The 15714-nt window shown below is 36.4% G+C and overlaps 1 protein-coding gene and 1 pseudogene across 2 annotated transcripts; one reads left to right on the forward strand and one right to left on the reverse strand.

Moving 5' to 3' along the window:
• Positions 1-2880: 2880 nt before the first annotated feature.
• On the reverse strand, positions 2881-7652 carry olfcg9 (olfactory receptor C family, g9). 2 transcript variants are annotated; one of them, XM_087293271.1, is made up of 7 exons: positions 7278-7652; positions 6873-7161; positions 6611-6698; positions 5943-6325; positions 5622-5849; positions 5073-5196; positions 2881-4909 (listed from the first exon to the last, which is right to left on the reverse strand). In XM_087293271.1, exons 1-7 carry the CDS (start codon positions 7508-7510, stop codon positions 3996-3998), a joined length of 2259 nt encoding a protein of 752 aa, XP_087149397.1. In that variant the 5' UTR covers positions 7511-7652; the 3' UTR covers positions 2881-3995. The 2 variants fall into 2 exon arrangements, with proteins under 2 accessions (XP_087149397.1, XP_087149398.1); XM_087293272.1 differs by having other exon boundaries at positions 5943-6698; positions 7278-7499.
• A 4961-nt stretch (positions 7653-12613) lies between these two features.
• On the forward strand, positions 12614-13573 carry LOC147832881 (uncharacterized; annotated as a pseudogene).
• Positions 13574-15714: the final 2141 nt, after the last annotated feature.

Consider the following 15714-nt stretch of genomic DNA (forward strand, 5'->3'; position numbering starts at 1 on the left):
ATTGGTTTATTCTCAAAACACACCTATAACTCATTAAGAAAATAAGCTAATTTCTTTTAGATCATGCACCAGGCACAAACCGGATTTTTCTATCCTTAAAATAGCAAAAGTGGATTCTGACATGCCCCCCGAAAGCGTTTGCGCCCTGCGCTTTGCGCATGGACCATCAAAATAGTGCCCTAAGGGGAAGGGGTAGATACCCCTTAGAATGCAGATTTTTTAATTATCACACTCAAAACAAAGGGGTAAGAAAAATTCTCAGAAACACCACCCACCATGGTAGTATAGTTGCAGCAAGAAGTAGGGAGATCCACAAATAAGTTTTTTTTTGTCATTATTATGAATTTTTACAAAAAACAAGCATATGTTTTAATACAGGGGTTTTCAAACCTTTTAATCACAGGGACCCCACAAAAATATTATGATCTCTTGCAGGGGACCCTTTTGCCTGAAGTTTAAAAACACTTATATATTTCAAGTATAAATATGTAAACTAAAATTCTGTATAACGTAAAGACACAATAGTTCTCATTTCACAGGCATACAAAATGGTATTGTTTTAAAAACTATTTATTTTACTAGTTGTCAACTCACTTTAGCCAAAAAATATTCTCAATTTTTAAATTTCATTAAAAAAAACAATGAAATATTTACATTAACTGAACAAGATAGCTTTTCTAAATGAGGCAGTGGGAGATGAAAATTTAAACCTTGATATTTGTAATATTTGTAGTTTCTGTAGTTTTTTTTCCCTGTCTTGTATTTATGGAAAACGTTCAATTTACATTGAACTTATATGTCTGCTTACTGTGTTGTCTGACAAAGGCACACAATATACCTTTCGTGCCGTTTCCTCTCCAAATAACTCTTTGACAATATCTTTGGTAGCTGGTAATAACAATGCTTCGCCAACTGTGTGTGGTTTCTTAGCATGTGCGATGTGGAGTGATGCCAAATATGACATTTTAAACACCTCTCGGGGACTAATGCTTGCTGCTGAAAAATACTAGCCTGCCGGGCCAAACACAACTCCTGATGTTTGAAATAGTCGATTTTTCTGCCTCATTGGGATGTTTCTGCTGAAGTTGGCACTTGAGCTTGGATGGTTTCATGCATTCGTTGAAGAGAATCTCTTGACAAAGAACTGGGGTATATCGATTAACATGCAGTTAAAACCAAACGCAATGTAAAATTTGTCAGATTTTCTGGTTTTTGCCTTAACGCTTGCCAAGTCAGATTTGCATGAACTGCTTGCGAGAGCGGGATTCTTTAAAAATCTTTCCATCATCTGTACTGCACTTAAAGCCGCTAATTGTATGCCATACCTTAAAGAGTGCTAAGGATTTTGGGTTAAACACTTTACAATTAGGTATCCACTTATGCAAATCATAAAACTATGTATAGATTAATAATTTATCGTCATTAATAATTAATAATAAATATCTCATAAAAATCATTTTTTGTTTCCGCCAAGTTTTTCGCGGACCCCCTAGCACTCTCTTGCAGACCACCAGGGGTCTGCGGACCCCATTTTGAAAACCCCTGTTTTAATGCATTCATAATCGCGTTTGTGTTCTACCGTCATGCTTTAAAAAAAAAAAAGCTAAAATAAAAATTTTGAGATCTATAATCCATAATCATTCCTCTTGTATAGCAGTCCTACAACATTCTGTCACTCGATAACTACAGCATCTGTATGTCAGAAACTATAGTTTACTGCTGAACTTATTTTATCATGGTAAAATAACACAGAAATCAAATAACACTTCAGTCTCCTGCCGAAGCTCAGACAATCTGCTTTGAGTCAATGACAATCACATCTATCAATCACAATGACACGCCCAGCATTAAATTACTGCTAAAAACAAACTGTTTACAAAAAGGATGATCTGCACCTATATCAGCATGATAACCAGTGCCTTAATTGACCAGAACCATCTTTTATTGCAAGGGTAAATAATTTTTTTATTTGGGCTCAAGTCTCCTTCATTTACATGGAGGAGGCGGGCTTTATGACTTATACTGCAGCCAGCCCCCAGGGGGCAATCTAACGGCCGAGACCTTTACTAAAAATCAGGCTTGTGACACAGTTGGTACTAGTACTTAAAATTGAACAGTACTAGGCAAATACCTTGTCACAAACAACACAAATGACTTCTCAATAGCTCCACTATCTCTTCGTTTCAGCAAGCCATGCAGTATTTTGTTCTATTCAATTCGTATCTTGTTTGTTTGGTTTATAGCTTGCTGCAGTTCTAAAAAGTGTTACATGTCTGTAGGGGGCGGGCTCATTATTTAGAGTTATAATTATTAGCCCCCTTTGAATTTGTTTTTCATTTTAAAATATTTTCCAAATAAAGTTTAACAGAGAAAGGAAATTTTCACAGTATGTCTAATAATATTTTTCTTCTGGAGAAAGTCTTATCAATTTTATTTATGCCAGAATAAAAGTTTTTTTAATAAAAAAAAAAAAATTAAGTCAAAATTATTAACCCATTTAAGCTATATTTGTTCGATAGTCTACAGAACAAACCATCGTTATACAATAACCTTCCTAATTACCCTAACCTGCCTAGTTAACCTAATTAACCTAGTTAAGCCTTTTAATGTCACTTTAAGCTGTATAGAAGTTTCTTGAAAAATATCTTGTAAAATAGTATTTATTGTCATCATGGCAAAAATAAAAGAAATCAGTTATTAAAAAATGAGTTATTAAAACTATTATGTTTAGAAATGTGTTCAAAAAATCCTTAAACAGATATTGGGGGGAAAATAAACAAGGTGGCTAATAATTTTGACTTTAACTGTATATATACAGTTGAAGTCAGATTAATAGCCCCCTTTTGAGTTTTTTTTTTTATTATTGATTTTTTTACAGAGCAACAAAATGTTCACAGTATGTCACATAATATTTTTTTTCTTCTGGAGAAAGACTTATTTGTTTCATTTCAGCTACAATAAAAGCAGTTATAAATGTTTTAAACACCATTTTAAGGTCAAAATTATTTGCCCCTTTGAGCTATATATTTATTTCGTAAGTCTACAGAACAAACCATTGTTATACAATAACTTGCCTAATTACCTTAACCTGCCCAGTTAAACTAATTAACCTAGTTAAGCCTTGCAATGTCACTTTAATCTGTAAAGAAGTGTCTTGAAAAATATCTAGTAAAATATTATTTGCTGTCATCACAGCAAAGATAAAATAAATAAGTTTTTAGAGATAAATTATTAAAACTATTGTTTAGAAATATGTTGAAAAAATCTTCTCTCCTTTAAACCCAATTTTTTGGGGAAAATAAACTTAATGTTTTCATTAAAAAAGGTTTAATCTTTATTTATTTTTTGTAGCATGCGATTTTAAAATATCAATTTAAATTTCTAAACATCATTTTTGTCATGTCAACATGTCAGTTAGCTTCAAAAAACCAAAGCTACCTGAAAAATTATAGGCAAGTGTACCAAGTGTTTTAAATGCAAAGTTTGGTCATCCCAAATGTTGATCTGATTTGGTTAATATAAGTTATTTGATTAATAAATTGTATGTATGCATTATTTTTGAAAGCATCCTCATTTTACTGCATTTTACACAAGTGCTTAAGATTTTGAACAGTACTGTTGTTTTGCAGCAGGGTTTTTAGAACCATCTTAGAAAAGTTCTGTTTCTTCATGTCATTGCAGACAGACTGGATGATGGTCAGATCAGATCTCTGTGTGGAGCACACATTTTAAATCATTATTATATTATAAATCTAATTTCCAGGTTTATTTGCATTTTAAAGAATGTCTGTGTTATATTAGAGATCAACCTAAATTGATTGAATATTCCCATCTCATTTAACAGTCAATTGTATCACGTTTTGCTCATTGCTTATATTCTAATTGACATTTTTCCATGTTTGTTATGCACTTAGGATATTTCGTCTCAGGTGTATACATGACAGGAGCCTTTGCATAATCCTTTTATTTTTTTATTTTAATTTATTTATTTTGTATCAGTAGAACTTAGATGTTGTTTTTCCCAACATGTATTGCTTTGTATTTTGTTCAGGCTTAAGAAGGATTATATAACATTTGGGTGCAAAAATGCACAATAGTAAACTAATGCTTGAAGATAAAATGGCAAATATCTCCACAGCTACAGTGAATTTTCCAGGAGAACTAACATAAGCTGGAATAAAAGTGATCCATACAGCACAAAATATAAGCATACTGAATGTGATGAATTTGGCCTCATTGAAATTATCAGGAAGTGTCCTAGCCAGAAAAGCCAGAATGAAGCACAACGCAGCCAGTAGGCCAATATATCCCAAAATAGCCCAGAAACCTATAGTAGAACCTAAACTGCACTCAAGAATGATCTTCTCTTCATAATATTTCATATTTTTGTGGGGAAATGGTGGAGATATTGATAGCCATAACACACAGATTAAAACTTGTATAAATGTAAAAGCAAGAACACTTAGTCGTTGTTGTACAGGCCCAAACCATTTCATGATATTACTTCCTGGAAGTGTAGCTTTGAAGGCCATTAACACCAGTAATGTTTTCCCTAAAACACAGGAAATACAAAGGACAAAAGTGATCCCAAAAGCTGTGTGACGCAACATACATGACCATTGAGTGGGCTGACCAATGAAAGTAAGTGAACAGAGGAAACACAGGGTCAGTGAGAAGAGCAGCAGGAAGCTCAACTCTGAGTTGTTGGCTTTTACTATGGGAGTGTCCTTCTTGCTGTAAAAGAGAATGGCCACCAGCACAGTTAATCCTGCTCCAAATAGTGAGAAAAAAACAAGCACTATACCCATAACCTCTGTAAATGACAGAAACTCTACCGACTTTTGAACACATTTATTTTTATCAGCATTAGACCAGTATTCCCCTTGACACTGCTTGCAGTTATTTGAATCTGTAAAGAAAGTTTTTTTCAGTTCTATAGTTAAAGGAAAAATACAATTTATTTTATTTATGAACTCCTTTGATTAAAATCTGCACTCTTAATATTAGTATAATAACACAAAAACAGCAACTAAACAGATTTCTTTGGAACTGTGAGAAATACTGAGTATTACCTGTGTCGTTACTGATTTCTCCATCTGCACATGGAATACAGTCATAACAGCAGATAGGTCTTCCTTTCTGTGCAGCCTTCCTGGTGCCTGGAGGACAGCTCTCACTGCACACAGATCTTGGCTTCTAAATAGAAAAATATGTTAACATTGCAACTGAGGACATTTCTGTCTGTTTCTGTTTGTCTATCTATCTAGCGTGTTCATTTCAGCCAACAAGGAGTAAATGTAGGTCATACTTTATTTTAATGGTCCGTTTGTTGAATTGCATCCACATGCCAACTAATTCTCATTAGATTATAAGTAGACCATTAGGTTGGGGTTAGGGTTAGTGTTAGTTGACATGTACTTGCAAAGTTTCTTAAAGTTAGTTAAATGTCTGTTGAAGGACCATATTGACATATTAAGCAGACAGTCTACTAACACCCAAAAACACCATCAAAACAAAGTGTCTCCTAAACGTAGCTCATTAAATAACATTAAATGATATTATATGTTAAATTATTACAGTTTAAACTTTAAATAAATACAAATAAATGTTAAGCCATTTGCCTTCAGGTTTCCTCCTGCCCAAAGTATCTCTTTAATGTTGAGCACAAAGCGCTGGTCAGGAGGCAGAGAGGCATCATAGTATCCCACTTTTTTAAAATTGACTGATCCATCAGAGTTCTGCTGCCAGTTCACAACCTCATATTGGGCTAGTGTTGCACCAGTGCTGTCAAACCACACACGATCTCCCATCTTTACAGTAAAATTGACTTTTTTCAGAGCATCAACTACCTAAATAAAACACATAAATTAATCAATACATAATAAAAAGTAAGACATTGTCATCTAGACATTATTCTGTTTTTGGTTCTATGTATTTTGTACCTGCTGTGGTTGTGTCAACAGGTCTTTTTCACAACCCTCTTGTTCTTTGCACTTAAATAGACTGTGCAGTGCATGAGCCACAGCATAAACTGCGTTGTAGACATTTATTGAAAATCTATGTTCAGGGACATCTTCAATGTAATTTTTCAGAACAAGAAGATCCTGATATCTGCTGCAATTTAATATGACCCAAGAATCATTCCTCTGATTCGGTATGCATGGAAAAGCTGTGTCCCAGAAGGGTTTTAAAACATATTCTGCAAAGCCTTCAATATAAATTTTTCTCATTGCAAAACCCAGTGACCCTCTCAGCACATTTAATGTTTTTGGAGTAATCAAACTCTTTGAAGTTGTCCATCCCTCCACACCAACTATTTGGAGGCCTGTAATGTTTTCAGCACTTAACTGCTCAACAAGTAATCTCATTTCAAGAAATGAAATAAATGCAACAATAACTTTTGCAGTGCTCTTTTTAATTGTGTCTACCACCTTTTTTAGTTTCTCAGGCTCTGTCCTGTAGAATTTCTCAGAGTACTCCACACAAATTCCCTCTTTATGGGCTGTATTAAGAAATATGGCCATTCCATAATTCCCATAGTCATTGTCACTGTTCACAGCTCCCACCCAAGACCAGCCCAAGTGCTTGACAATGTATGCAAGTGCTCTACCTTGATGGTAATCACTAGAAATAGTCCTGAAGAATGACGGATACTCTTTCCTGCTACTCAGACATTCACAGGAGGCTGCATGACTTATCTTTAAAAGATTAAAGATAGATAGATAGATAGATAGATAGATAGATAGATAGATAGATAGATAGATAGATAGATAGATAGATAGATAGATAGATAGATAGATAGATAGATAGATAGATAGATAATGAGTTTACAGTTTGGTGTTTTTGTAAAACTTTTATTAATTGGCACTTACCACTGGAATTTTGAAAGGTCCTGTGGTTCTGGTCAAGATCACTGTGGCAGAAGACTCTGTTTCTCCAATGATAGCATGTACAGAAGTCTGCCCGTTGCATTTGTCTCTTCCTGCAAATTCAAAACTATTCATCAATGCCATAGTTGCACTCATGGAAGACAATTTTGAGCTACAGGTATCATAAATCTTGTAGCCAAGGGAAAGTTTTGGGAGCAAGCTTTCACTTCTGTTTATCTCCTCAATAGCAAAGATCAGGATTTGAGCCAGACGAAAATCTCTCAGATTCACACTGGAAATTTTAAAACAGTTAATGGAAAAGAAGAGAAAGAGAGAGAATACATGATAGTTTTAAAGATACTTCATCTAAACTGATAGACAATCAAAACTTCTCATGTTAATACAAACCTGGAGCAAGATAAAAGCTGAGGTTTTTGTGTGAACTCAAATGAAGGTGCTGTCTCTATGCTGTGGACTGGAAAAAGTGCCCCAATAGTCACATCTCCATCCTTGAAAAGCAGAGGGTACTTCGGTTCTCCCATTATTTTGCAAGAAGCATTTCCCACACTTACTTTAAGCTTAAAAAAAAGCAGAAGCGTGCAAAGATAGAGAAGCATCTTGAAAAATGAGCTCAACTGCATCTGCCAAATGCATTTCAACTGATAGAGTATTTACATTTTTCAGGTAATTATTATGGATGAATGATTGTAAATGTAGCCAATGCCAAAGGGGCAACATATGAGGTAAGTCTGTATCAAAAAAATCTCTCTTTCTCTCGCTCTCTCTCTCTCTTCCATTGACAAACTTAGACATTATTCTATACATTATAGTAGCACATACAGGTCTATTGGTAAGATTTTATTATATTTGATATTTTTACATATAATATTTTTTTATTATATTCATTCATTCATTCATTTTCTTGTCGGCTTAGTCCCTTTATTAATCCGGGGTCGCCACAGCGGAATGAACCGCCAACTTATCCAGCAAGATTTTACGCAGCGGATGCCCTTCCAGCCGCAACCCATCCCTGGGAAACATCCACACACACATTCACACACACACACACTCTCATACACTACGGACAATTTAGCCAACCCAATTCATCTGTACCACATGTCTTTGGACTGTGGGGGAAACCGGAGCACCCGGAGGAAACCCACGCGAAGGCAGGGAGAACATGCAAACTCCACATAGAAACGCCAACTAAGCCGAGGTTCGAACCAGCGACCCTCTTGCTGTGAGGCAAACGTGTTACCCACTGTGCCACTGCCTCGCCCTTTTATTATATTTTATTAATAAAATGTTTTGCCAAGCAAAACACAATTTACAATGTATAACAGTGTACAAAAAGTTTTCATCTTGAATAAGAATGTGCAAATCTCTATCACGTACGTATGACCCTGGATTTTTTTGTGGGCATTTTTCACACATTCCTGCCAGCAGTTGGTCACTCATACCTTTTAGCTAATCAGATTAGACTATGCAAACCTTTTGCTGAGTCTGATCCTCTCCACCTTAGCAGAAGGAGAATAGGACGCCCAGGGTTCCAAGCCAAATATTAAATTCCCTGACTTTGAATTAAAGTTATTATTAAACTCCCTGAGTTCTTTCCCTGATCATTAATAACCTGTCCTCCAACCTACAATCACATTACAGAAAAGAAGAGCTGAGGGGAGTTGTGTCAGTTTTGATTTACAAATAAATATATTAATACAATTATGGGGCGATGCGGTGGTGCAGTAGATAGTGCTGTCGCCTCACAGCAAGAAGGTTGCTGATTCGAGTCAGTTGGCGTTTCTGTGTGGCGTTTGCATGTTCTCCCTGCGTTCGCGTAGATTTCCGCGGGGTGCTCCGGTTTGCCCCACAAGTCCAAAAACGATATAGGTGAGTTGGGTGTGCTAAAATTGTTGATAGTGAATGATTGTGAATGAATGTGTATGGATGTTTCCCAGTGATGGGTTGCAGCTGTGTAAAACATGCTGGATAAGCTGGCGGTTCATTCCGCGGTGGTGACTCCAGATTAATAAACGGACTAAGCCGAAAAGAAAATGAATTAATGAATGAGTTAGATGTCCTGTTTGATTCTCCCAACAGAGCATATATTTTAAAACAGAATATATATATATATATATATATATATATATATATATATATATATATATATATATATATATATATATATTACAGTTAAACACGTTAAAGCAAATGTTTCTTATAATATTACTTAAAATGAAAATTAATCCTAACCTTTAATTGCATAACAAATGGTTAACCTTTGAATTCATATACATGATTTTAGGCATGATTTTCAAAGCTTAAGTCTACAACCAGCCAGTATGCTGCAACTGATTAAACAGTAGGGTCATTTGTTTGCATTTGATTTTAGTTTATTAGCCCTAATACTGAGCTAATTTGTTCAATCTAAGAGGGTTCATCAATACACTTTTTTTAAAGAAATTTAAGACTTCTAAAGCACAACTTTTCCATTTGTGTAAAGTTTTAGAACACTATTATTTATGTTTTAGTTGCAAATCTTTTTGTTTTAATTTAAAATTGTGACTCAAAGGTAGGTTCACACTTTAACCACTGGTGCATTTTACATCCAAAACCGAAAAAAAAAAAAGTTATGTGATCTCTGCTTTTTCTTCCAATCAGGTAGATGGGGCTGGAAAGGCCTTTCTGAAACAAATGTTTTTGCTATATAATCTACTTCAGTAGGTGGCGCTGTTACAAAACAGTAGTCTTAGACATGCAGTTTTGCTATATCATCCAATCTGGTAGGTGGGGCTGCTGCAAAAAACTAGGGTCCCAGAAATGCATCCTGTAAATGCAGTCCTGAAAGTGCAGCAAATCCGGTTCTGCAAGATTCTATCATGCGCTACTTGCACGCCTTCTTCCATGTTCTTTTCAATAGGGCTCACTCAGTTACGGTTTAGCAATGGGTACATTCTACACCTACTGTCTCCAGGATCACCCACGGATTAACGTTACGGATGTGCATCATATTTGCAAAACTACAAAAGCTCCATCCAGCAAGCTGGAAAAGGCTATAAACTATACGCAGCCTCATATATACACGGTTACTAAGTTAAGCAACATTTAATGTTAATCAACTTTCAGTGCTAACGTTAATTGTTGACTAACTGTAAACAAACAGGATTGCATTACTTGTTTTCATCATGTGTTTGTGTTATTGTTATCAGTTTCAAATAAAGACAGGCTGTCAGGGGAAGTCTGCGTTAGAGCCTTGTGCTACAGGTCAATGAGGAAGAATGAGGCACCACACAATTTAATAGTATGCTAGTGACATAGGGTTCACCGCTCTCCAAAACCAGTTCAGGTGTTCAAGTGTGTTCAAAAGCGTTAAAGTGTTCTTGAAGTATTACAAATAACAAGGAGGTTTTGCAGAAGAATCAGAATGTTGTCAGTCTGAATTTGTCATCCGTAATTAAGTAACCTGAGTGGTTTTAATACGTAAGTATTACGTAAACCCAGAGCAGCCAAAGTGTTATCTGCACCTACAAAGCCACCTTGGTTATTGTTTTACTAAAATTAACATGCATCTAACTTGTATTTTATTTGCAAGAAGTACAAGTTAATAATTATGTATATATATACATATTTTTTTAGGTTGTACTCAAGGATGCTTCACCTGTGGTGCTCACACACCACAAATGTTCATGTGTGGTAGGCACTGCTTTGTGCAATCATACGGTTGCCTTGCTGTTTCAAACTGCTCATTATTCCCAGCTTAATTTATCTGTTGTACCCCCTCTGTGCTTAGCTGGACTGAAAGAGAACAATCCTGGCATAAACCACGAACAATGGTAATTTAGCATTAGAAATGTAGCCTTATATTTAAGACAGTATAATCACAATATGTGACATTGTTTGTGAAGTTTACACTAAAATCTCAATGTAATTTTGAGATAAGGAGCAATAAAGTTCAATTTCAACCATTTATTTCACCATGATTTCAATATTTGACATGATCTTACAGGGCTCGAAATTGCGACCATTTTGGTCGCATATGCGCCCGAAAAATTAATCTATGCGACCTCATAATATATCTGGGAGCATTAGTGCGACTGCAGATAATGGTTGTAGTGCGACCTGTTTAGATTTTTTGTAAAAACGTGCTGAATCGCTCTTCCCTGCCGCTATATTGGTTCATATTAGCTGTCACTCACTCAAGGTATTCCGCTGTCAGATGACAGGGAAGGAGCTTTTATGACCACGGGAAATGCAAACGGCTGAAGAGTAAAAACTTAAAGCACGCAGGTTTGCAAACCCCACCTAAAGTTGAGGCGCAGATGAAAGCGATCATGACATGTCACGTGGTGAATAATGTTCCGACAGCTGAGATCAATCGAGTACGCGCTTCTTGGAGAAGGTGCCCAAATCTCATGCGTTGCATTCACTGCGTGTTCAGCGCAAATGTCCGCTAAAAGTCAAATCTAATACTGTACATATCATCGCCAAAGAAGCTCGCCTTAAGTTTACACTGAAACTGCGGCTCATAACAAAGACCGGTATTGCGCCGATGGTTAGCGCAAGAATCCTGCTCTGCTTGCTCATAAATTGGGTCAGCTGACTCGCCAGCTTTTCCACTAACACAGAAAAATGAAGATCATCTCAGACTGAACCTTTAAATTGACACAAACTGAAACCAAAACTTTTAAAGAGTGATAGAAGTGAGACTTTACTTACTTTCTTTTGTCTATTCTTGTTTGAGGTGTATATTATTTTTTTATTTATTTACTGATGACTGCTTTGCAGCTTTCATCATTGAATTGAATGATTTATTATAATCTTTTGTTTGTTTTGTAGCAGAAATATTATTTATTAAATTGACATGCATATAAAACAGCAGTACAAAATAAATATTTCTTACTGCAATGCTTCATTTTTGTTTGATGCAAACTATACAACTATTTTTCATAAAGTAACAGACTTTTTATAGCAGATAACATAAATTCATGCACATTCAAGGCAGTATCATAATGAGAAATGGAATTCATTGTTACTATTATTGTCATTTTTGATCATCATTAATATTCTATGGCCTAATTATTAGACATTCATTTTGGAATTATTGCACACAAATATCAATGTCTTCGCAGAATTAGTTAGATAGCTGTTTCTGGTTTTTGTCAGTCCTATTAATGTTGTTTTAAAATACAATAAATCCCTTAAAAAACTATTTGCAGCGGTGCTCATTCATTTTTGGTGGGTGCTCCTAAGTTTTTTCTGGTGCTCCTAAAAAAATTTTTGTGCTCCTAAATATTTGAAGTTGGGAGCACCGGTGCTACCAAGTAAAAAAGTTAATTTCGAGCCCTGTCTTATTCTGTTCATATTCAAGATATCAAGGTAAAAATTTCAAAGAATGTTGTTTATTTTATGCAGGTTAATTTGAAGTAGAAACTGAATTCTTTTAAAAGTGCATTTTACATTTGTAGATTAACATATGTTATTCTCTGATTATTTACATTTGTTTGTCAGGGTGTAAAACCAGGCCCCATCAATGCCATGGTCATCACAAAACCTGTAGCAAGTTGTTCTGCAGAAGGTGGAGTGAGCTGAAGTTCAGCAACCACATTTTTTTCATTGGTACAAGGATGCTGAGAACAAAGATATTTTGTTACATTTTATTGCAAGGCTTTATGCTGTTAAAACATTTAAAATAATACGTCAAAGGTGTAAGAAAAAAAACCTGAAATAGTAATTAAAGCAATGAGAAATGTAATGTGAGCAACAATAATTAAGCTAAACATTTTCACACAGAAGTGGACTCTACAGAAGGATGGTGGGCCCTTTACCAGATTCATGCATGTTTAGAGTTGAGGAGGCATACCCAGAATTCAGCCCTGAGGACAAGACACTTGTTACCACCATGAACATGTCACCTGACAAGCCACTTGTTGAAAGTGCATTTGGGTTGGTCCAGGAAGGAAGCTTATTGTCCTTCCAGCAGCCTGTGTTAACATCGCAGTACATCACACTGACACTACACGATGCTCCATCAACTCCACCTTTGCCTCTTGAAAGATATTATCTTGCTCCATCTAAATTCATATTTGTTTGCACTGAGGAGGAGCTCTTACACCTTCAAAGTCTAAACACAACATTAGATATGACTCAGAAAATTGAAAAGGCAACACGCGAGCAAAGCTCTTGTCCTGAATGGCATCAGCTTCGGAGATCAAGAGTAACAGCTTCCAGGTTTTGGGAGATATGTCACGTCAGAGGCCTAAGCTCTGCAGAGTCCCTTGCAGAGTGAATCATCCGAGGAACCCAACAAACAGCAGAGATGAGAAGAGGTGCTGAAATGGAGTCAGAGGTAACAGCGGAATACAGCAAGTTGAAAAATGTCAACTACTCACCCTGTGGTTTAACCATCCATCCTAATGCTCCATGGCTTGTTGCATCCCCTGATGGCATAGTTTTTGATCCCACTGACAATCCTCAATTTGGACTTGTTGAAATTAAATGTTCTAAAGTCAAAAACATTGTTGATTGCAAATATTTGTATTTATATATAAACTGTTGTGGCCAGGGCAGACGCCGGGCAGTTTACTGCTGTTTTAACGTAGTTTTTGGGCCGGGCTGATCATCTTCTTATGATCTGATCGGCCCATAAAACACTCAGCAGACTGTCATGTCTTTCTGCCTCAATGATTGACGGTGCTGTGTGAGCTGTCACGCTCTAAAAAAGTAAGATGTTTCGGTCCCAGTTTATATTAAGTGGCCTTAACTAATATGTACTTACACAGGAATTAATAGTTTGTTACAATGTATTATTGTTTAAATACATGTATTTACTGTGTACTTATGCTTGATTAAATACATGTATGTAATTACTCCTGTAATTACCTTGTGTTATAACATTTGTAAATACACTGCTGACCATCCCTTACACCTTAACTCACCCTTAAACCTACCCATACCACCAAACTTGTTTATAACCCAACCCCTATCCCAACTTAAGAGCACCACAAGTGTACTCAAATACATTTTAAACACAGTAAGTACATTGTATTTATTTTTTGATGCAAGTACGTAGAAGTTAAGGACACTTAATATAAAGTGGGACCGATGTTTCTTTTCCAGACAGAGCGCCGTGACATAATCTGCAGCCCGTTGGTTCTTTTCTTTATTGACATTGGGCTGACCCAATCACAATCTTCCATGTTGGGCTCTGTGTAACGTAGGTGTGTATTCATCAAAATAGTGGAGAGTCATGCGCGGGTTCGCACCACGGGAGAGCAGGCTTTTCCATCTGCACTCTGCAGCGGGGCACATATCAATATATTCCTGTCTATTCTATCTAGTTACCTATCTGTCCTTATACATATACTTTTTTAAACTTTTAATCTGCACCAAGGCTGCGGCAACTTCCTCCTATAATGCTGTTTCCTTAACCTGCAAGTCTTTATTTTACAAATGATAAAGAATGTCTGCTTCTTTATATATATGTGTTATATATATAAATACACAGTATGTCACAAAAGTGAGTACACCCCTCCTACTTCTGCAAATATTTATAACTTTTCATAGGACAACACTTCAGAAATGACTCTTTGACACAATGAAAAGTAGTAGTGTAAAGTGTGTATAGCAGTGTAAATTTATTGTCCTCTCAAAGCAACTACAAATACAGCCAGTAATAGCTGAACCCCTGGCAACAAAAGTGAGTGAGTACACCCCTTAGTGAAAATGTGAAATGTCAATATTTTGTGTGGCCATCATCATTTTCCAGCATGGTTTTAATTTTATGAGTTGACCAGAGCTTCACAGGTTGCCACTGAAATTCTCTTCCACTCCTCCATCACAACATCGTGGAGGTGGTGGACATTTGACACCTTGTGCTCCTCCACCTTCCTTTTCAGAATACCCCAGAGGTGTTCTATGGGGATTATGTCTGGAGACATGCTTGAATGTATGTATGTATGTGTTTGTGTGTGTATAAATGCGTGTGTGTATACAGTCATGTTTACTGTGCGCATATAACCTACCTCTGATGGTGGCAGTACATCCATGACGTCTTCCTGCTTTCTAGCAGCAGATTTAGCCCTGGACACAAAAATGATTTTGTGAATAAATGGCTCGATTAGCCACCAGAATGACATCAGGTGAGGGTAGCTGGGGAATCTATAAGCACGAGTGTTACTAAATACATTTACAAGTTGTTTACATGTTTCCGTGCTAGTAATGCAGGCACGTGTAACTAAAAATGAGTATATGATATGATCCTTCGTAACATCCATCGGTGTGGGTTTGATGGATACCACTTCAGCAGGCCTCTCTCTCCTCTCCCACACACTGGACCGCAATGCTTTAACTGCATAATCATTCCAAGCAAAATGCACTCCCACAGCGCCAGTTACTAACTGTCTTCGTGCCTCTGGTGTTTGCGGTTCAATAATCTGATCACTGCTAAAATGTTTACTGCAAACCTTGAAATTGCTGGTTGGACAAAAATCATCTCAGCGTATGTTCACAAGCCACCGTTTTCTAAGGTTCAGGTCTAATGGAAAACTGTGAAAACTTAAACTTCCGTTGAATTTTGCAGAAGATGTTCACAGCAGAACGCATTAGGTGTACGTTGTATTCCTTCTGCTGTCTCTGAAATCTATAAACACTTTTTTTCTGAACATTTTCTCCCAACTTTACAACAATGGGCGACAAATCGGAACTAAGCGAGCCCGATTACTTCAAGGCAGAACTATGTCACAAGTCGTGCAAGTGGCGCATTGATGACAGGGGGTAACATGAAGGGGCGTAACTTGTACTAAGTTGGTGCTGTAACTTACAGTTATCAAGATCCCATTGAACCATGTGA

This window comes from Danio rerio, chromosome 18 (genome assembly GCF_052040795.2).
Source record: "Danio rerio strain M-AB ecotype USA chromosome 18, GRCz13ab, whole genome shotgun sequence".
Lineage (NCBI taxonomy): Eukaryota > Metazoa > Chordata > Actinopteri > Cypriniformes > Danionidae > Danio > Danio rerio.

What these genes read in the sequence shown, in the direction of transcription:
- olfcg9 (XM_087293272.1), bottom strand. Translation starts at nt 7,486, where the DNA reads ATGCTTCTCTATCTTTGCACGCTTCTGCTTTTTTTTAAGCTTAAAGTA. An exon ending in GACCTTTCAAAATTCCAGTG is followed by an intron (nt 6,699 to 6,872) that starts GTAAGTGCCAAT and finishes AATCTTTTAAAG; the next exon opens with ATAAGTCATGCAGCCTCCTG. An exon ending in TGTTGACACAACCACAGCAG is followed by an intron (nt 5,850 to 5,942) that starts GTACAAAATACA and finishes TGTTTTATTTAG; the next exon opens with GTAGTTGATGCTCTGAAAAA.